Genomic DNA, 23,553 nt, shown 5'->3' on the forward strand with positions numbered 1-23,553 from the left:
GTATGTTACATAATATTTCAGCTGATATACCGAATCGCAAAAAACATAACTTTGGAAACCTCAATATTCCTTTCACGCTACTTCCAACAGTTCAGCAAGCTCAGTACATTGTATTTGATCTTTTCTTCAATATTATATTCTATTATAAGTATGTATAATATAAGACATTTCGTTTATAGAATGTATACTCTTATCATACTTATTAATAATTAATATGACATTAGATAAGATAAGACACCATAATACGTAACGATATTTGTTCTACCTTTGGAAAGGTAGCTTGGTTGATTTTACATTCATTGTATACTAGGTGTATAGTACGCGATATAGTATTAGAAATTTTTATGCAAGACATTCATTTAACGTACTACGTTTAACGTGAGTTAAACATCCACATTTCCTACAGTAGTAGGATCGATTGCTGTCGGTTTTATATCTTATCTTCCATTCAAAGTGAGAATAACAGTATAAAAGCTGCATATTTTTATTGCCACAATAGTAAGATCCACACTATGGGATTTTCATCCTGTTTTTCATGTGAATGGAAAATACCGATTTTTCAAATTGTAACTTCCAATCATTGTGAACTTCAAATATTAATACTGAACTACTTTTCAGGTAGGCATGATTTTTTTTATGTAATGCCTAGTTTGACGAATATTTAAAAAAAATAACAGAAATTGTATCGTATATAATAAATGTACATTACGATGGAATCACGATAAAAACGCAACAGATTGACTGAATTATGACCATTAACTGAAAAAAAAATCACATTGGATCAAAAATGTCATTCTTTACTTGTTGTTATACTTAACTCTGAATAACCGTTTTGTTTGGATAATTTCAATGTTACATTCCCACTTTTTGTACATGTATCTACAAACCATTTATGCCAATACTAGACAAACATAATGAACTGATAGCGAAATCCCATATTTTCAAAATTTGGTATTACAAATAGCATGCGTAATTGTAAATAATGATTGCAGATGATTTACGGAAGCTCAAAGGTAATACGTTTTAAAAATGTTTCACTGTAATTATTTAAAAAAAAAAATTACTTTATGTATAATAGAATAAAGATGGTTTGCTGTAGGTAACTTCTCAAGTTTTCCTTTCTGTCGCATGAAGCTAAGTTAACTATATGTTGCGTTAATTAATTGTGAGTTACAAAAGCGTAGAGATGAACCAAACCCTAGGCGACCATCTTGTTATACAGCTTAAAAGTTTCGATTTAGTAATGAACAAGAAAGAGGTCAATTCATTTTATAACAACTGTTCTGATTAATTCATGACTAATGGCATTGCATTATAAATCAGTAACTGAGATGAATTTGAAGTTGCTAACGTTAACGTAATAAAACATTGATGCAAAAATAATTATTTTCCAATTTCATTTTGTTTACTTTAGATTTGTCGATTATATTTCTGAGCATGATCTGTAATAGACAGTGTGCTATAAATTTACGAACTTCAATACTAAATAAATTCATTATTTCACTTGTAAATTGTTGTCTAAATCACGCATTTAGTTTGAATTTGGAAGTGCAAATAATGATGTACAAGCCGAACAATATTTGTATTTTACAAATATTTCCTAAGTTACAGGAAGTTGAAATTAAACTGACACAAATTTTCTGTGACAGAAAGAGCGACTTATTCTTGAGATATCACGCGAATGTGTGGATTGATGACTTTTGTCGAGTATAAGAGCATACCCGCGATTCCGTTTCCAAGCCGTACATTTGTGTTTCAAAATCAAAATAGAAAGATACTGTACAAGCAGCCTGGGGCCTTAAAAATTCAGAGAAAAAGAATTATAGCATGATATACAATAAGAGCCCTCAATTATGACTCACAATCAGCTATGAAATCGAAGTGGACTTGATTATGAGTCTGAGGCCACCTTTGGCACTATTAATGAGAACTATGCATATTTCCACTAATAAACATAAAGAGAAATTACTGAACAGTATGAAGAAGATACAATGACTAAAGAAGATACCATGGCTAAGATGCATAAAGCTTGTAAACGCAGTCTATGTTATGCAGCGAACCAATGTTATTTTAGTAATAAAAACCCTGAAGTATACAAAAGTGATCATTAACACTGTATAATCTTGTTTAGGAAAAATGAATTGATTAGAAAATAGGTAAGTTCAATTGCATGGAATTATAAAAGGTTTCTTAACATTGCAAATATAAAAGTAACAAACTAGATATTTTGAATTTGAATATTAAACCTTAAACCACAGTAGAAAAATATAAACCCATTCATAAATTCTCAACATCATGTGAGCACTGATACAATATACGTATATTTATCCCCAATCATTGAGGGAGGTTTCTACTTTGATGGGCCAAAAAATACTCAATTCTTTATTAATATTTTATGCAAAAAACATTAAATATAGAATATTGATATTTGGTATGTTTACTAAGCGGTCTTTATTGTCCATAGTGATATTTTTCAAATTTTGACAAAACATAATACTGGGACTGGGAGGAGGCACATATGTCAATGCGCCAGCGATGATATTCTTCACTTGCGGAAGTGCACCTACACGCCCTAGATGAGCAATTGATATGAAATTTGGTAGGCACGTGTACAATAAACGCTGTCATTAGTCGAACCACAATTATCCAAAAATATTCAAACGTTTTTACTTTATGAATAAAAAACTGCAAGAATGTTGGTACTCTCAGTACCATGTTTTCTCAAATTTAAAAACATATTCACATGTACAATAAAGACGCCTTAGTAAACATACTAATTATCAACATTCTATATTTAATATTTTTTGCATCAAATGCTGATAAAAAATGGAAGATATTTCGATCGAATAAAGTAGAAACCTCCCTTAACTCATTTACATTACATTTTGTTAAACACTTTGACTCAACCTACTCGCTCACCAATTTGATGAGTAATGTACGAATCAGACCTCGCTACAGAAGAAAAGATAATTACTTTAAAGTGATATAATGTTAAGGATAAGTGTAAGTTTTTCCACATTCAGTAAAGATTAAAGTTATGGAAGTGATGTGCTTCGTTAACCAATGTCAATATAAAATCACCGTAGCAGTGGTGTTAAGGAAATATTATGCAACATTCATGTCTGCTGAACACAACCATTCATAATGATGTATGCAAAGAATCATGCTTATTTTCATCCAGTAATGCAAAAGAGAAGAATATTTTAGCCTGCAAATATGGGATATTGTATGTTTCTCATTACTCATTTCCTTTTGAAAAAATCGAATGGAGTGAATTTGGTTATACTAAAATAATCATCCTCAACATTAAGGCAAAAGGAAACAGGGAGAAAAATGCCTCACTAAATTTTTCCTAACACACTCCTAAAATTCAAACCATGACGAATGATGGCGAAATAATATACAGTTCATGTAATAAATAATATCCTAGTAAACAGATTTGAAAAGAGTTAAAAAGGAAGGGTTCAATCTGGTATCAAGGTTGAATAGGTGAATAACTTTGAAGCAACGGACAATAAATATTTTTGCTATATGTCAGACTAGTAAGAAGAGACAATTGTGTAAGCAATCTTTCAATAGACTGTAGTATCTTATCAATTTTCTCGATAATCAAAACTTGTTAATCAATTCCGAAATTGAAAAACGAAATTTTTCAATTAATGATATAAGTGGGATTGGCAGCCAGTTCATGTGCGTTATACACATACATGTGTATCTGTAGGTTTCCATCTCATTAAACTTATTGTTAATCAAGGAAGGTTGTGGATGCTAACTTTTTTTCAACATTTTGCTTTCGATTATACTTCGACAAAAAAAAAAAAAGTTATGACGTGGCTGACTATTTTCCAATTTGACCAATGGGACGACTCAAATCATGCACACCGTCAATTGGGGATCATCGCGCGTCAAGGGGGGTGGGAGGTGTATTTTTGGGAGGACATGATTTTTAATTTTTGTAAATAGGTAAACGATGAATGAGTCCACATGTCAAATTTCGCATTCATCCGTTGAACAGTTTCTTCGCCAGGAAATTAGAAAAAAAGTGATACATTTAGTGGAAAAAAAAAAATCCACCCTAATGCTCTTGGTATTGGAACTAATTGATAAATGTATGTTCCCGAAAATATGAGAAAAAAGAAATATTTCATAAAACCGATAGACTTGGCGAAAAATGGCCAAACATGTCATTACTTTTGTTAGTGCCCAAGTCCGAAGGACAATTGCAAAAAAAGATTGACATCATTGACTTTCACTGATTAGATGGAACGAGATGGAACCCTTTATATATATTTACAAACATAGCAGATGGTAATGTATAAAAAATTCAAAGTTCTCAATATTTGCTTTCAAATTTTCCTTAATACAGTCGTCATTTACAAATCAATGATTTCTAAACCAGTGGCGGTCTGAGTTAGGTAATCAATTTTTGTGACCAAAATGTGTAATCTTAACGTGGAGTACCATCTCAATCACATCTTTGCCTGGTCCACTTCAATTTATGTTGCATGCATATTTTTTATCACACTTGCCGTGATTATTCGATACTCCATCATCGAAACTTGGGGAAATTTTGAAATAAAATAATACACTTTTAACTTATACATGAAACGATCGATTGGAAGTTTTCCGTTCGCCCTAGTCCAAGATTTTTCCAATGCTTACGCAGAGTAGCGAGACATTTGACCGAGCAAGGTCATCGTCAAGGATCCATCTTTTAAGACATCGATGAACATGGCAATCTAGGTGAACCCATCTGCGTCAGAACTCTGTCGAGCCATTGAAGTGGTCCATTTAAATGCAATTCTATCCAACATGGAGTTGAAGTAACAGTCTGGCGGCGATATTCGGCTCCCCAGCCCTTTACAAAACTCATTCGGATTGTACACATTCGTGTCAACTGATATACAGCTTCGAAACCTTGAGATACCGACTGGGACAAGAGAGCAGCAAACTCTTGGTTGTTGAAAATCTTAAGATTACAACCTAAAACACGAGGAAAGCAATAAAAATAATTTATTTAGGCTCAATTGGGTTAAATGAAAAAGAAGATTACGTTAATTTCATTGATAGTTTTTGTACAAATGTAATCGTATGTGATAAAATATAATGCACAGTACTTTTACTCGATAGTTTGTTATCGAGAATCACTAAGGACATTAACCATAAAAGATGTCTTAGTGATGTTTTTAATATTTCGTTTTAGATAATTCGTAGAATAATGAGCTCTTTCGATCTTTCGTAACATAATAGACCCTGATGGTTTCCACTCTCAGGGTAGTTGAAGTAAGGGTATTTGGAATATTAAGAGTTCTCCATATAACCATTAGAGAACAAACAGGAGAGGAGAGATATGCCTGCATATATCCCATGAACTATGAAATTGAAGCGGGTAATGTTAATGTAAAGGAACACGAAGGGGGTATGTATGAGTAGATGGCTGAAAAAGTGGGTGAATTTCTGGGATATTTATCGCAACAACCAATTATTCAATTTGATTGTTTTCCTTTCAATTCAAAAGTATGTAGATTAGAATGGTCCTTAAAATGGTCATTTTTAAACTTCGACTGGCTCGCCTACCAAATCGGCTACAAATAATTCAAGAATAATTCGTTAATTTTTTCAGATTTTTATCTTAACTCTAATGCGTGCCGCAAAGAGGGTGGATTTCCCCATCTAAAATACACGTGCTTCGGACACATTCTTGGCATATATTTTATTGTAAGAGTAATATAGTTCAAAAAAATCTGTAACTGCGAAGTTTTAGTAGGCATTAGTGCTACTATCTGAGAAAAAATTCATACCAGACAATGAGGTCATTGAAGAGCAGAATTGAAATAATGTAATTAATATATTGTGAAATTGTGTGATTTAGTAAGTTATGTCACTTGTAAAATTGACTTAAAAGTATCAAAAGTTTGGAGTGGAGATGTTATTTACATACATTAGCAAATATTAGTGTGATAATTATCTTAAACACAATTGTGAAAAGTTTGAAATCACTTAAACAAATCGAGAACAAAACTTTTCCGTTTTAGAACATAGCGTAAAAGCTTTGCGTTATAAAGTAAAAATTCGGGATAATTTTGCAGAATAATTGAAAGAGATAGACTATAAAATTTCAACTGTTGTATTTTGACGTTGAGCAAATGGTTTTAAAAAGGATAAAAACATATAGCTAATAGAAGTATTTGAGGGCATGATCAATGTTGAACATGTTGTTAGACTTATGTACATTATCATACATATTTAGCCGTTTTAAAATTGATTGACAAATGAAGAAAGAATGATTTTGCAAAATTTGTAAGTTGGAAACGAATACATAAATGCATGTAGGAAATTTGTTAGTGTTTCAGGCACACGGGTCAACAATAAGAAAAAAAAATCCATAAAATCGAAAACAGTTGAGATAAGAGGCTAGTTTATTTGGCATAGAACTCCGCATGTGGAACTGCTATTTTTTTGTAATAAACAAACTGTGTTGAATTTTGGTTGAGTATTCACTTTGGAAAATCGATCGCTGAATAACGTCACTTATAGCTTATGCATGCTTATGTAGAAACTAGAAAATTATCAACAAAAGATCAGATAGCGACTTTATATCTCGAATCACTTTGAAACTAGAAAATTTGGTATATTCAGTGGATTTTACTTTTCCTAGACTCGGTTTATTCATAAGACAATTCATTACAAACCTACCATGATAATTTTTTTCATCAAGTTGGTATTGTTAGATATTTAAATTTTTCAAAATTGCACTGATATTAATTTTGATCAACAAACATCTGTTTGAATGTCGATTAAAAATATGACGGGTTATAACAGTACTCTTGTTAAATATGCTGCTGAGAATAGTAGTTACGTACAAATATTTAATGAATAATTAAATCAACTTACCAGGTGGTATTTTGCAAACAGTTGCAGGATGCCATCCGTAACGTTGGTTACAGTTAGGACTTTGCACAAAAATACTAGAATCAGATAAACATTCGGCAAATACTTCGCCACCAATGTAATACAGCCTTACTCCTTTCCCAATATGCCGTCGAGTTTGTTCAACAACTGTGTTCCTGTTTACATTGGATAAAAGGCCAAGGCAAAAGCGTTCTGAATTACTTGGATCCGTAAAACCATCGACTGTAATACTCGGTTGGGAGGCATGAAATGTTTCACCTACTCTTGTGTTAAGTTCATAATAACTTATTGAACACCTTGAAAGAAACATAATATTTCATTGTAATATATCTGGTAACCATTTTTTAACAACTTTGTGTTTATACCTAATATACTGTTCTACTTAATTTCTTTTTAAAACTTACGACTACCCCAAATTTAACATGCTTATTTATTTATTTTTTGCACATATCGGTAGAACAGGATACAAAGAAATGCTATGCTTTTTTACTTACCAAAATGCAGGCTCACAGTACATCACTGGTTGTGCATCTACTGGACTAGGAGACAAACGTGATAGAGACATGTTGTCATTATGATCCATATTGTCACCATCTTCACTAATATAACCAGGCGGTGGTGTATCAGCTGGAGGATCCATAGATCCTGGAGCTGGCCGTGGAGACCCTTGGACGCTTCCTAAACTACCGACACTCGCAGGACTTGTTGCTTGCATGCTCTAAAATATGTAGGATATGATATAAAAGCAAAGGGTGGCTATAAAACTTAATGTCGAGAATTACAAAAGAATTGTACTAATTTTGACCAATGTCTTTAAAAACGAGCTTTACTAAATAACAGGTGAGAACACTGAATATATATGATTTTATAATTCCTCAAACACTCATAGCACAATAAGATTGAAAACGAATTCAATAAAATGAACTATTGAAACAAAAAATGCTGGGACAAAACGGAAATGTATTGTTTATATTTAGTCAATCTCCTAAACTTGTGACCTATTTAAAATCTGGAGCACTAAAAAATTATACAATGCTCCAAAAAATAGCGTTACGCTGAATGAGAGAAATTTCGACTATATCTTGACAGAATTTTTTCTTTTCAATTTGTTGTTCATGATTTCTTTAAAGCAATATTTATTGTTTCAATTGTAATCCAAAAAGAGAAAATGCTAAATAAGAATACAAGAATTTTTTCAAATTACTTTGTTTGAGTAAAAAATTTAGTACCCTAAGTTGTTTACCTCCCAGTACAGACTAAGTGGCAATTATTCACTCAATAACATGCAAAAATTCTGAAACCGAGTATTCTTTGTTAATAATATTTCAATATTATAATTTGATAGAAAGTTATATCATCTTCCAACTAGGGTAGAGGGTAGGGTAGCAGAAAACATCATCATACAATGAAAGTTGAAGACTCTATGTAATATTGATGAGAAAAAAATCTAGTAAAATCGAACAGGATTATGGCGAATTAAATAACAAATATATAAAAATAGATAAAATAAAAGAACGACGAAACGAGGGACTAGCTGTATCGAGTAAACGTAAAAAATAACTTGCCATTTAAGAAAAGTATTAGCATAGGCAACAACCCCATATACAGAAGCATAGAGAAGCACAGACATGAAGAACAGAAAATGACGTCAAATGGGAAATCAAGAAATTATACATGTAAAAAACAGAAATGATGTTTTCATAAATCTAAATTTCAATCTTATAGCCAAGACGATGCCTGACGGAAATTGTGTTTTCAGAGCCTTATCGTATTGCCTTTCCAATCCATAACAAAAACACATAAAGGTAAAATCAGATATTGTTACACACATCACACGTCATTGGCATGAATTTGGAGGCTACATCATAGCTGATGAATCACATAATATATCAACTGATTCACTTAAAGATTATGTCTATTTATAGAATCAGCAATTTGAAACGACAACACTGAATTGCCTGATGTAAACGATCTTGTTACTTTCTTTGAAATGCCCAAAGACTAGTTAGACTTTTCTTAAATTTTCCTATTTAAAACGCACAGATATATTCAAAGTAATAGCTGTTTCTTTGATATATCAAATTTTCTACAATAACCGCTAGAGTTTAAAAAGAAACTTGAATATTGAAAATATTATATTTTCATCTATAGATGCAAGAATTTCTCGTCACCTGCATTCCTTGATAAGGATTATTCGGTTGCTGTTGTTGCGGGGATTGCGGAATGCCCTGTTGGTTGTGCTGTTGATGATTTAATGTCGCGTGAAAGCTTGTGTTTTCTGGTACACTAACGCTCAACTCTTCTAATGAGGTATTATACAAAACTGATTCGTCACCAGAAAGACTATGCCTAGGCACCAAGATTGCTGGCAAAACTGTAACAATTGATAAAGGTTTAGTATCCTGCAATTTCATAAGCAATTAGTGATGTCTTTAGAGAGAACAAAAGTGGTCTGCAGAATATTTTCAACACGTTACCATTGCAATCTGTGTTTATGATCGATTCAAAATCAAATTTTCATGAATAATTCCTCCATCATAATGATTGATTGATTATCAGAAAATATTCCACTCTAATGAATGAGAATATAATTATAATTACAGAATTTTTTTTTAGTTTCCAACGCTTTTCATTTTACCTGGAGTTTGTATTCTTTGATAATGATATGGATTCACACAAACTTCGTCTCTTTTTTGAGTAAATGCGTACTCGCAATGTTCAATGGCTCGCAACTCGTGGTGAGACTGTAAATCTGGCCAACGCCACAAGCGACAGTAAATTACGTGCGGTAGACCCTTTCCCCGGATGCCCTGAACGCCGTTATCACCGATTCCCCCTTGATTAGGTCTGTAATTAAAATATAAGCAGACTGAATTTCATACAGGTTTTCAAGGTGCATGAAAATTTGTTTTTCTATATAGCAAATGCTGTATTCTCATTATGTATCATGCATCATATATCAATGGCTACGCTTATAGAGACGAAGAATTTCATTCATTTTTTTGTTTCATACAACTGGGATGGCTGCAATCCACACGTCCGACTGGACCGCTATTTGGCAACACGACATGTTAATTGAAATAAATCTGAGATATTACTAAGGTGACGTATTCATAATATAAATAATTAAGTGAAAGAAACATGACAAAACTCCAAAGTGAATTGGAATTTGGAATGGAAGTTTTATTTTGGATGGATTTGTTGCTTTCATCGATAAAATACTCAATGTATTGATGATGATAATGATGATGATGAACATGATGATGGTAAATACTTCACTTATTTAAATAAATTAATTGTAAGCTAAAAGGTGAAAGTTTAATCAAATCTTCATGACTACACACAAACACAAGTCATTTCGTATCATTCAATTATTGTTCGTATATACCTTAGAAAGCTTAATCTGTAGGTTGACCACAATTTGGGAAATATATCAAGCGATTTACTTTAGAAGTGAAATATTAACCGGATTGTTGAAGAATCAATTTTTTTATTGGACTCATGTATTGCGAGGCAATAGGGGCCAATACCTGACATGCCAATCAATATCTTTGTAAAATGTTATCTGATTTAAACCAGATACAAACTGATTCTTCAGATTGACAAAGGATTATCAGCCTGCATTCAAAGTCGCATAGTAATAACTATACCTGCAAATGCAACATTGTTTACCTTGTTTTCAGAATCATAACAGGACAGGTACTACCATTGGAAAAGAACAAATAGTAGCTATGAAAATTAACAATGTCTTCCATTTAAGAATGAAAATAACTTTCGATTAAAACAAATTTGATTGATTCACAATAACATTTGTTTTTTCAGATGTAAGCATGCAAACTCTCATAAACCTCACAAAACGGAATATAATCAGTTAATCTAGGTACTTCAGATTTATTGCATATCAAGTTTTAGCAATGGTATTTTGAATAACACATTTTTTCATAAATGACTGTTTTATGCATTAGATATTCATCACAGATATGAGCAACTTACTTGATAACAACTTTCTCTTATTTCTTATTTTCTCTCTAGGGATACAATAAGATGTTGAAAGCAATGCAGAATCAGGCTCAAGAACCTTTTTGCTCAATGAATTGCAGAAAACTGTGTTATAATCTTAATTCTTAATATCAAACATTTGGATTTGCTTATAAGTCATATGTTTTATACGCGTTATATCCTCTCTGGATGATATCTTTAAATCAAGATTAAAGCTACTGCCAGTTTCAACACGCTGAAATAACATCAAATGCCAATGAAACCACTATTGAAGTACAAATTATTCATGGGAATGATACAATTCTATTTTTAGATAGATTTAGAGTGTTTTATCGGCAATTGAGATGCTGGAAGTTTAAAACCGTGTAATTTGAATACTGAGCTGAAAATAAAATTAACTCTAGTCAATCAATCTAAGCGGGTGTAGATCTAGTTACAGTAATTATATAAAAGTCTCAACGCAGTGTCATCTTAGTTTTCATGTAACAATGAATAATAAGGAATATTCTAAACAGACAAATGAAAACAAAAATAACAACATTTATAATAACAACAACAGAACTTGCGCACCTTGGTATAGTAATGCACTTGGTGTTACAACTCTGTGTGGTGATCGCTTTTTCAAGTTCGTCGAGCCCCGCGGACTTTTTCAGTTTTTTCACCAAACTCTTCACAGCTTTTTCACTCCATTTGTCTTCACCCTCGCCTTTTTTCCAACCCAACAGCCTCTTTACGATCGGTGGATTGAAACTAGGCAGCATTGAAGTCATCATTTGCAATAGATGATTCGTTTGCGACCCGCATCAGGCCGACGATACAGTTCACTAATCAAAACACACACTAAGATGGAATTACAAATGGTAGAGTTCACTTGCAATACACTTTGGAACAATGTTACCCCAAATTACAGATGATAAGAGCGTCAAATTATAAGAAGATAAATTACACGATTAACGACAACTTTACGGCAACCGCCATTTTGTTCTTCGTCAACTTAACCGTGGACTATGAGTGCTACGATTAGCAAAACCCACAGAGTTACTCTCACGTTCCCTGTAACATGCACTGAAGTGAGGGCCACTTGAGGGCGACGTCATAAAGATGGATACCTGAATTGTTACTACTCTTGTGTTTACGCATGCTACCTGCACAGTTCAATTAATGTGCATAACTCGTATTGTACAGATACTTAGATTGATTCTGAACCTTTCGATTTCCCTGCTAATTTTACGACCTACGATTCCGAATGAGCACCATTGACATCGCCGGCCATCTTCAGGCCGAGCAAGGAGCGGAAAATAGCCTTGGGTACAATTTTGGAACTAGCGACATATATCGTAAACAAAATTATTCACACATTAACGGTGTACGGACTGGCTGCTTAAACGTAGTATAATGAAAATTTCTTGCTGTACGACATGAAACTACAAACGTTTCTGAACCTCAAATAGTCTACATTAAAATTGTATACAAAACCCTCGCGTTAACGTAACGGCCATGTTTAGCATAACTAATATGTGCACGTTACCCTAAGAGCATTAAAGCGTTATACCAGCTAGGTAAAATATTCTAGAAAGAGCGTAAACGCTCTAGGGAATTTATAACCTAAGCTGTAATTCAACAGTGAGATCAGGTATACATACTTATATACTTTGGAGCAAGTAGAAGAGACGGTCATGATTGATATCTTTCACTAGCAGGAAGGTCAGTCATACCTAACCATTGCAGTGCGCGTATCAGTGGCATTATTGTTTAGTGGTTAGGGCACGTCAATTACTTATTTTACCTTTCAGTGAAATTTGAATCAGAGTTTCAGCCCTTTTCAAAGTTTTGAGTTGAGGCCACCAGTGGGCGCTGGAGACAGCTAAGATGACGAATCACAGGGGTAGTACCTGTAGTTGCCTTTCTTACTTTCGCGTTTGAATGCGTATGGTCTGTGGCGATGGCGGGCGGTGATTCAGGCCCTTGTCTGAAGTGAAAGGATTTTTAAAAATCGAAATATTTAGTAAAATGAATTGTCGTTGATCACTTTAAGTCATTCAGGCACGCGACTAACGCCGGTTAAGAGGTTTGCGCGGTATATATCGTCCGCAATACGTCAAGTACATGAAAAAATCGTGGTTCCTTTTTATTGTGAGCTTGTATAGATGCGTGGTGATCAGATCGCTCGTCGTGTGTGATTCACGCTTTGGGGGCTCCCGGATGGCCAATATCCATTCTCTTCTTTCCTGCACTTCAAACATCGGTCCGTCTGCAACGGACTTGACATTTCCTCCTCCTCCGACGCCAAAAACATACTCTCTTTTTGTTTGATCTTTCAGCTATATTATCCAAACGGCCGGTGGAATTATGTTTCAAATGCTCTGTTCTGTCACAATTAGTGCAGTGTCGGGCATGCTTTTTATCAACTAGATCTTTGACTATACTCGACTGTGATACACTTAAGGCTGCTGAAGGTTCAAATAATAAATGGTAAACCTGTAATGCTATATTCGTACATACATATGTATTTTTCGCCTAGTCTAATCCAAAGAGAACTCTAGTTAATACCCCACAAATTTTTAGTGTTGAAACAATTCCTTGTCCATTATAACTGTGATTAATCTACATTTGTAAGTCAACATTTTATTCACATTCGTTAGACGTACTTATTGTTGTTTCCTATACCTTGTCTCTTGTCAACTTCTCTCTTACCAATTATTTGAAATTGAACGTAACTGTCAACGTTTTCCTGCCTTCTAATACTGTTAAAAATTTTGTTAACTTTGTTGTTGTCTTGCAGTCATAATTTATTGCTTCTCAATGATACATATGACTTTGCATTCAATGTTCCGTATCATTAATGGCTAATTTCACTATGGACTCAATCTACATGGATCACTCTGAGCATTCCAAATGTTTGTATCTCCTAAACTTAATACTCAGCTTGAATTAAGTTTGGTCTTTGTTACACAGCCGTTTTAGTTTTGATAAATTGTTGTATTCTGTTTATATCCTAAGGTACAACACACATGTGGAAAAACTATGATGCGGGTGTTCATTGCCGTTAAATGGTCATAAAATACATACGAGATAGATTCTTTTTGGCGCAAGATATCTTTGCGTGATTTAGACGTGACTCTTAGCAGTAGCGTGCAAATATGTGACAGGAGTAACCCGTGTGGATTCAGCTATAGTGTGAAGAGATGCAGATTAACGAAAATGCAATACAGTTTTTTATCGATATTTCCAATTCTCTGGTAAATTTTTTGGACAGTTTGCCAGCTCTTGTCGCATTAACCTTGAACCAATCAAGATAAATGTCATTACTTCGTATAGAGATCTTAAAAATGAAATGAAGTAGCAAGCCAATAGATTTATGGCTGCCGATAATTTTGACTTATTTAACAGTGAAACTAAACCTGATTGCTGAAAATTAACAAGTTTTAGTCGTTTGAGTACACGACTGCTTAAAATAAAAATAAAAATTGGAAAAATACAGAACTTGATACATCCAGACAAAAATGTAGCTCTTTCTAATTTGAATCTATAGTTACAGTATTAAAATATATAGCTGCTTTTTTGATTAGCTTATACCAAAATAAGTCTGAAACGAGTTAATTCGAATTGTTATAATACTTAGCTATTTAATCTGTGCCACAAATCCGCTCAAGAGACGCGAACAGATGTAACTGCAATGTTGAATAGTAGAAATATAGTAGAGCACCAATTTGTTCAAAGTGTTAGAATATATTTATTTAAAATCGATCAACATATTAATAATACATTTTTTATCTTGCTATGAGACAAAATTGACAATTTTCGTTTGCTTTGGAACGTAAGCTCATCTATAATAACATGTAAAATTCAATGCTGTGTCTTGTTTTTACAAGCTTGAAGTATGCAACGTTATCATAATGAAACATTAAGGAAAGAATCATTATTGCGCAATTTTCGAATGACTCAAAGAGTTGACTGCGAAAATATGAGTATAATTTACTTATTATAGTTTACTAAATTTCAGACATACCTAAAGGTGTGAAGTAACGATTTTTCCTAAAAATGCATCGTTACAGCAATGTTACTAAATTCATCCTCATCTTAACTTGCTACTTGATCTGGTATTTCTATTAAATTTCATGAGCTTTAATCTGTATATTAGATACAAGTAGATGCATACAAAGTTGAAGTTCATAACATCAACTTGATGAAATACTTTCTGAACTGTAAGAAATGCAGTAAATGGTAAATTAAGGCTACGATGAAGTAAAGTTTACTCATTCTGTAACGAGAACTCTGACAATCTCATTCGAAAGTTGTCAAATAATAATTTCTTTTAGTAGGTTTATTAAACCGATATTGAATTTCAACATCACTAATACATTTGGCTGAAAAGTTACAATACAAAATGATATGAGCACATTGATAATTACATGGCTTCAACTTAATTCAATGCTTTTTAAACTTTTGAAACATTTTGGACTAATTAATGATTTAAGTGTAAAACAGATTACGCACTTTTAATAGCTAACACATTTTGTTCACTAGTGAATAAGTGGAGGCCCAGCTATAAAGGAAAGGTAAATAATACTAAACACCACGAAGAGCATAATGTCGGATGAAGAAGACAAACCTCCGGCACCACCGGTTCGCCTCACCTCAAACAGGTACTGTAACAACACCAAATTAAAGGTTTCAAATATAGAAACTACCATATGATCCTTGTTATCGCTTCATATATTCAAGGTTTACTTGTAATGAAATTGAAGTTTATAATATAAATGTAATGATGGATTTTCAAGAAAAATCGTTGTTTCGTAACTCTAGGATTATCTGAACTATCGCAAACCGTAGTAAAGTCGAACATACTTATACTTTGTTAACTTTAATGCTGTTACATCCAGTGTTCTGATCCAACATTGAAGATTTTATTAAAGGCAGTAAATAATCAAATCTTTAATTCAACCATCATAGCTGTTACATTAGCTGCAAATTTAGTTCATGCTGTTTTCTTTGCAATATGCGGAGTCCCTTGCCCCCTAAAAATAGAGAAACAACCACTAAACTGGTACCTGCTAAATATAAAAGCCCTCCCATTCAGAAACCACTCTATAATACATCTTCAGAGACTGAAGTCATTAAAAATATTCTCTTTCAAGTTTTCACACACACAAAATCTTGCGAGTTTCACATATACATGCTTATAGGGTATATTAAGAATCAGCTCAGCAGGTGTAATTGGATTATTATGCTTACAATGTGAAACCAGACATCTACATTATATCATAGTATATTATTTTATAATAAGTTTGAATGACGAATATGTTTTAGAGATACTGATTTTGTTACATAATAAATAATAAAAGCTTCATCCTGCAGTAAATTATAATTTACAGTAAAAATCAGTATTCTATGGGATTAATATGGATATGCATTAGATAATGTAACAATCATCGGAACCATTTGATTATTGAAACTTACATATTTATCAATAAAATCTCTTTCATTATAGAGGTGAGTCAACGCCTAATTTGCCTGTCGACATGCGTCCTTTGCCTAAAGAACCGGATTCGGATGAGCGCAAGAAGAAAACTTTAAAAGGCAAGATGAAGGTGAAGGATGGCAAAGACAAGCCGAACATAAGTTATCCAACTAATTTTGAACACACGGTACATGTTGGATTCGATGCTGTTACTGGCGAATTTACGGTAAGCGCAATAAAAATTTCGCAATTTATCATTATGATTAACAATGCACTCGCTTTTCGCTTTGCTATTGGTTTGTTGGTATGGGACATCTAAATAAATCACATGCAGTAAGTAATATGGATTAAAAATCTTTTACTCTTCATTTTTTAATTCTTCTTATCATAATTGAAATAATAACGGTTGATGATTAGTTTTGAAAAAGTCATATATTTTCACAAGATTGTTATTGAAGCTTAAAATTTATCTAGATCTTTTCATACAAACAGACCAAGTTAAAGTTATAAAACACAGTGTTCACATATATTATGAACAGTGTGGGGTTGTGGTCGGTAATTGGTATGGTGCTTCTTATGTCTATTTTTTTTTTTTCACATAAAAGACTAACGCAACACGTATTTTTTTCAAGCTGCCGTTGAAAGTAAGTAAATTGAAATGACCACAGATTTAGCTCATCTATACCTCAATCACTGCCTTATGTGTTTTCGTTACTATACAGTTTGTTTTTGTTGCAGTATATAAAACCTAATTTTTTACTATTTTTTTATTATTTTTCCTGAATTCAAATCTAGCCTAGCAGCTTTTGTAGATTCTTACTTGTGTGGACGCTTTAGTCATTGTGGCTTACAGGTTTTTTAACTTATTTCTTCTTTTGAATTAAAGTAATTAAGTCATATTATTGAAATTTAGCAAGTTGGTGACTTTTCATAAAATCAACTTTTAATTTCTTACAATAATGGTGAGCATATTGCACATGAATATTTAACGTAGAAAAAATAAATATTGCTCCGTAAATTTAGACATAAGAAACTATAGTAACTGCACATCCAAGGAACAAATGAACTTTTCCATTGATATTTATCAAACTTTTACTCGCTATTTTCTACTCTCAACAGTTGGACACATATTACCCTCAAAATTTAAGTATTTAATAGAATTTTTGTAGTGAAAGAAATGTATCATAATAGATGTCCAGGTAAGTGAGGGTGACAATATAGTTTAGCGTTGTAGCAAACTATTTGTCTAATTGTAGTTAGATTTTAATCGATATCAACTCTGACTACAATTGATTGTTTTTTTCACAGGGGATGCCGGAAGCATGGGCTAGGCTACTGATGTCTAGCAACATCAGTAAGCAGGAGCAAAAGAAAAATCCCCAAGCAGTACTAGATGTCTTGAATTGGTACGATAATAGTAGCAAAGAAGCAAAGGGCTCAAAGTATATGACTACTACTAAAATGGTTGGGGTTGTTGGTGAGTTGAATATTTTATATGAACCGAACTGTGCTAATGTAAAAAAAACTATTTTAAATCATTATACGAGCTTAAATACTATTTTTTAAATTTTCTATTACTGTGTAGTGATAAACCCTTGGTTTTCTCATGAAAATATCATTCCTAAGCATTATAACTTTGTTGTAATTGATAAGTGGTAATATTTTCCAATTCGAATGGAATGTAATGTATATTCCACACTTCTCTCTTTATTACTTCTGTCTTCCGTCACAAATACCATGGCTTAATTGTACTTTAACATTTGGCATAGCGCCGATTGAACGGGCCAGCAGTCCACGAAGTTTGGGCATGGGAACTGGTATCAACATTGGAACCGTCCGCGGTCAGGCCATGTCCCAAGCTTCCGGGAGTTCCCATTCACAGCATTCACTAAGCAGGTAGGTTATTTTCTTCATTTTTACCATATTGTAAATTTACGAATAAAATTTAAAAACAATTCATCATAATTTGTTGTCAATACGTGATAGCGTCAATATATTTCCATGCATAATTATCAAACAACTTTTTTCTAAATAACTACAATTTTTTACGATCATAGCACTGATATTGCTAAATCTGTAACTTTGTAGCAAGTATAAATTGAACTAATAGTTCTAGCCACAATTTGGCTGAACAATGTGTAAGATAATAAATGAAATATTATGAAATTAGAATTAAACTCTTTATTCATCTAAACCAATATTTAGGGTGAGCAGCAGCAGTCCAAGCAGTACTCCAACAGATGCTTGCGCAACTAGTTCCGAACAAGAAGATGAACCACCTCCTCCACCGATTACCGCCAGACCTGAGCGCACCAAATCTATTGTAAGCAAAAATGTTCGGCGTACTACAGTACTTTATTTAGTAATTAGCTAATAACGTATTTTTTCAGAAATGTATGTTTTAATTTTATACTCAAGAAACATTGTTTCTTGTATCATGGTTAAGTATCGAATAACAAAATTTTCTACTATTGTTGGTTGTTCTGTATTCTAGTATACCAAACCAATTGAAGAAGAACCACCTTTGCCATTACCAACATCATTGGGGTCCCCACAGCGAAATGGAACGCAGCAGCAGCAACCATCAGGACTCGATAGAAATAAAAACCAGGCTACACCTACACCAACGACTACTGACCAATCAAGACCCACGCAAAGTGATAAAGCCAGAAAAAAGAAAATGTCTGATGACGAAATATTGGAAAAACTTAGAACCATTGTCAGCGTTGGAGATCCTAATAGAAAATATACAAAGATGGAAAAAATCGGGCAAGGGTAAGTATTAACTGTTTATAGGGAATTCCGCCAATTACAACCACAACTTGCAAATACCAAGAAAGAAACTTGCCTTGATAATTGGTAGAAAGAGCAAAGGTCGACATGTTCCTAATCAGGGGTTGTAAACGCCTATAATTTACAGATACTCATAACTAGTTATACAAAAACTGTTACAGTAAGGTCCCTTTTTGGAATTGGGAAGTTGTAATGTATGAAAGTAATATTAACAAAAGAATTTTTTTGTATAGTGCTTCAGGAACAGTATATACGGCGATTGAGACCTCGACGGGAATGGAAGTGGCGATAAAACAGATGAACCTCTCGCAGCAGCCGAAGAAAGAGCTGATAATAAATGAAATCCTTGTTATGCGGGAGAACAAACATGCCAACGTTGTTAATTATTTGGACAGTTACTTAGTTGGTGAAGAACTCTGGGTAGTTATGGAATATTTACCTGGTGGTAGTTTAACCGATGTGGTAACTGAAACGTGCATGGACGAAGGACAAATAGCTGCAGTGTGTAGAGAAGTGCTTCAAGCTCTCGAATTTCTACATTGCAACCAAGTGATACACAGGGATATCAAGTCGGACAATATTTTGCTGGGATTAGATGGAGGTGTCAAGCTTACAGACTTTGGTTTTTGCGCTCAGATTTCACCCGAACAGAGTAAGAGAACCACAATGGTCGGCACTCCGTATTGGATGGCACCTGAAGTAGTAACACGCAAACAATATGGTCCTAAGGTATTTATTAAGACGAAAATCATTGACTTTGAATTCAATCCTATATGTGAGCTTTTTATTTTAATTTAGCATCATTTTGTTTTATTAACTCGTCACATTGTGCAGTATTGAAAGTAAATACTCAGCCAATCTGTACGTAATATTTATATTCACAAAGAGAATTAATTATCACCATTTCGTGTTCGATTTTTTGATCGTGTACGAGAAGTCATGAAAAATATGTCCTTTTATGTTCAAATAGAATCATCTCTGTTCAATGAGCTTACAAGATATAACAATGGCATTCCTTATTTCCGTTATTTCGGATTTGTAGAGAGATTTGTTGTCATTTATCCCACGTTACGCTCATTACACTATACAGGACTCAAACTTGAGTTTTACAGAAATTTTCATTATAATTGACCAACGATTTCAAAACAGTCACCTAAAGACGTTGAAATTTCATTCAGACAAGGTCCAAACGGTTTATACTATAAAGTCATACTACACATATGCTCATTTTTATGATCATTTCTAACTTACTAACGATTTATTGATAGTAAACCTTTCGAGTATTTCTACCAAAGAGAAATTTATTATTATTGTTTCTCAAACAATTTGTTTTGTATATAAAATATATGCAAATTACAATTACATTTCAGGTGGATATATGGTCACTGGGTATAATGGCTATCGAAATGATTGAAGGAGAACCACCGTATTTGAATGAAAACCCGCTGAGAGCCCTATATTTAATAGCAACTAATGGTAAACCAGAAATTAAGGAAAAAGAAAAACTGTCTGGGATATTCCAAGACTTCCTAGACCAATGTCTCGAAGTTGAAGTCGAAAAACGTTCCTCGGCCTCAGAGCTTCTAAAGGTTTGATTATTGCTTACTTACGTATGGTATTGTTGCGAATATAAGTCAGCGTTTTTTTGCATTGACAGTATCCGTCAAAATAGTTATTGTCATATGTGGGTAACTAATTGTAAGAAAAACAACCTGAAATACTGGCTGAGAATTGGGGGTCGGCTTATACTTGAAACAACACGGTATATAAGATTAGGTTTCATGGTCTTCATGACTTTGAACTAGCAATGTTTACCTGTAGTGTTCAATGTGTTGAATCGCTGCGATTTCTCTACTTTGGGTAGTAAAAGGGTAATATTTACTATTTATTTTTCTTGAACAAGGTATGTATGTTTATTGAGTACAGCAATACAATGAATGAAATTCTCAAAGTATAGGATCTTTGGTTCAATTCTAAAAGGTGACTGAAAGGAAGCACACATATTCCTATTTCTTCGCGGAATTAGTATGGTTTGACACTGATCAAATTTTAATACAAATAATAATATGTCTGTTTTTATTGATCTTGGAAGATCGGCTTCAATCTAACATTTTGAGTAAATAAGACTATTGTATTTTTTTAAAGATATTCTAATTTTCTGCACAATGATAATCGTACTCACGATTATTTTGGGAAATGCGGCAAATAAATTTGAATATGTATGTTTTTTTTTAAATATTATTTGAATGGCAAAAATCACATGCTGTGAGGTATGATGTCAGTTAAACATCTTATGCTTTGAGAAGATTTTTGTACAACAAAAACTATTGTTTAGACCTTTTTCTAACGAAGTAAAAATATTGCTCTAATTTGAAACAGTCTATTGGTTATCCGGCAATTTATCAGCTGCAGATATTATTCACTCAGTGAAAGGTCGTCAGTCATTGCTTGATTGATTGAAGTAATTTTTTATAATAAGTGAAAAATGCGTAGAATCAGTTTGGTAAATGCTAATTCAACTTTCCAATTTCTTTGAATCAGGGAAGCACATGTTTCTCTAATTGCCGTTGAAATTAGCAGACAACTAATCGCTTACATACTTCGTATAACTCAGTTACTTATTTTGGACTATCAAGTAAAATGAAATCCATTGCCACTTAATTGCATGTGGAATGATTGAAGTAGTCATAACGAACGATGGATTGAATGTATCTTCAGATTTATTTTAAAAAGACGATTAATGAACATAGAGGTGGAATTATGTATATTATTGAAGTAGAATTTGGTTCAATTGAAGTAGATTTGGTTTCAGAAGATTTATATTGTCAAGGATTAGATGAAAGTCAGCAGACTTGATGAGATATGGAATAAAGAATAAGAATGCTTTTTGATGAATTGAAGTCGGATATGAGAATTGTGAAGGAGTTGAAAGAATGCGCAAGCTACATTCAATTGATACTGTATCGCGTGACTTTGGAAGGGAACTTGGAGTATGAGCATCAAAAATCAGCTGTAGAGTTACAGTATCAGAAATAGGTAGTACTTTTAGGGAATAGTTATGAATTTTTCATTTTATTTTCAGCATCCTTTCCTGAAGTTGGCAAGGCCCTTGGCGTCATTGACACCGTTGATTATGGCAGCAAAAGAGGCAGCTAAAGGTCACTGAGTGATTAAGTGAAAGTGTTACAACTGGACATTCGAAACAATTAAAATAAGGACGAAACGGCCTCAGAGAATATTTGAAGAAAAAAATTTGAGAAAAAATTAAACACCCTCCCAAAACGGTAACGGCACAATAATTCTATAATATAATATTAATAAATGACGTATACATATAGCTAGGTAGAACGTATTTGATACTTTATACAGTATCGAGTATTGATTCGGATTTTTCCAAATATTCCATTTTTAACATTAAAGATCAATAAAGTTAATGAGAACCAATAATATGACACATGATGCAAAGCTTGCTGTATGCAATAAATATTTCAGCAAGTGGAGCTAGATGTTTCAATGTCATTTTCAAAAGCAAGACCATAAAATCACTAATCCGATAGAACATTTCCGTCAGTGTTGATATAAATTCTTCGTGTCACAAGGAGACAAATTAACAAGATCGGTACGCTCCAGTGGAAATAAAAATAATCTGGTTTAGTACAGGTTTAATATGGTTTGCAAACAGAGCGAGGCCAAATAATCTATATTGATGAAGAAAAATGAACTGTCAGTTATTTTTCAATGATATAAAGTTTCAAACTAGTATTATTTTTCACTTCAAAGTTCGAGATAATTCAGCTAGGAAAATCCAATACTTGTAGTAAACCTTATTGATACTATGAGTAATCCTAAATTAATATAGTGTACCTGTACAAAGTGAAGCATTAGTGATTTTACAGTGAAATTGGCCACTTGTAAACTTCTGTAGGTATGCTGTTTGTTGCAACAGTAAAAAGAGATAAAATGTGTAACTAGCTCATTTTACTCTAAAAGCATGAATGCTTAGCATTGTACATAAAGAATAGTAAATGCATAGGCACGATAGCCTGGATTGCTGTTTGGTAAGAAAAAAAATAATAATTAAACGAAAAAAGTGGTCTTCGCATTGGACTTATATTTTTCAAGGAAGGTGTACGAAGTGAAATGAATGAAATGATTCATGATTTTTTTAAACTTTGCATAAAAAGCAGTCTAGTAGTTTTTATTTTTCTTTTTCTCGTATTTTTCTAGCATTTATTATTTTTGTTATACTAATGCAGCTGTGAAAATAATTACATACATTATAAATCAACTTCCTTCAAAGAGATTACAATTATTTCATCTTGTATGGTATATTTTTATGAATCATTGGCACGTGTACATACCGTAGTTACATAATTTTCATACCTAAA

The 23,553-nt window shown here is 33.1% G+C and overlaps 2 protein-coding genes across 5 annotated transcripts; one reads left to right on the plus strand and one right to left on the minus strand.

Annotated features, from left to right (window-relative positions):
* Positions 1-1,402: 1,402 nt before the first annotated feature.
* LOC124409992 (mothers against decapentaplegic homolog 3) lies at positions 1,403-11,927 on the minus strand. The gene is made up of 6 exons (XM_046888055.1): positions 11,482-11,927; positions 9,551-9,759; positions 9,084-9,286; positions 7,407-7,630; positions 6,895-7,208; positions 1,403-4,983 (listed from the first exon to the last, which is right to left on the minus strand). Exons 1-6 carry the CDS (start codon positions 11,682-11,684, stop codon positions 4,715-4,717), a joined length of 1,422 nt encoding a protein of 473 aa, XP_046744011.1. The 5' UTR covers positions 11,685-11,927; the 3' UTR covers positions 1,403-4,714.
* A 913-nt stretch (positions 11,928-12,840) lies between these two features.
* Positions 12,841-23,227, plus strand: LOC124409024 (serine/threonine-protein kinase Pak). Of its 4 annotated transcripts, none has more exons than XM_046886412.1 (12): positions 12,841-13,156; positions 13,233-13,383; positions 15,439-15,557; positions 16,403-16,598; positions 17,005-17,016; positions 17,681-17,849; positions 18,142-18,268; positions 18,578-18,695; positions 18,867-19,147; positions 19,399-19,894; positions 20,536-20,754; positions 22,248-23,227. In XM_046886412.1, the coding sequence occupies exons 3-12, from the start codon at positions 15,502-15,504 to the stop codon at positions 22,329-22,331; spliced, it is 1,758 nt and encodes a 585-aa protein (XP_046742368.1). In that variant the 5' UTR covers positions 12,841-13,156; positions 13,233-13,383; positions 15,439-15,501; the 3' UTR covers positions 22,332-23,227. The 4 variants fall into 4 exon arrangements, with proteins under 4 accessions (XP_046742368.1, XP_046742369.1, XP_046742370.1 ...); XM_046886413.1 differs by having other exon boundaries at positions 12,841-12,988; XM_046886414.1 differs by lacking the exon at positions 13,233-13,383 and having other exon boundaries at positions 12,841-12,988.
* Positions 23,228-23,553: the final 326 nt, after the last annotated feature.

This window comes from Diprion similis, chromosome 8 (assembly GCF_021155765.1).
Source record: "Diprion similis isolate iyDipSimi1 chromosome 8, iyDipSimi1.1, whole genome shotgun sequence".
In the NCBI taxonomy this organism is placed as follows: domain Eukaryota; kingdom Metazoa; phylum Arthropoda; class Insecta; order Hymenoptera; family Diprionidae; genus Diprion; species Diprion similis.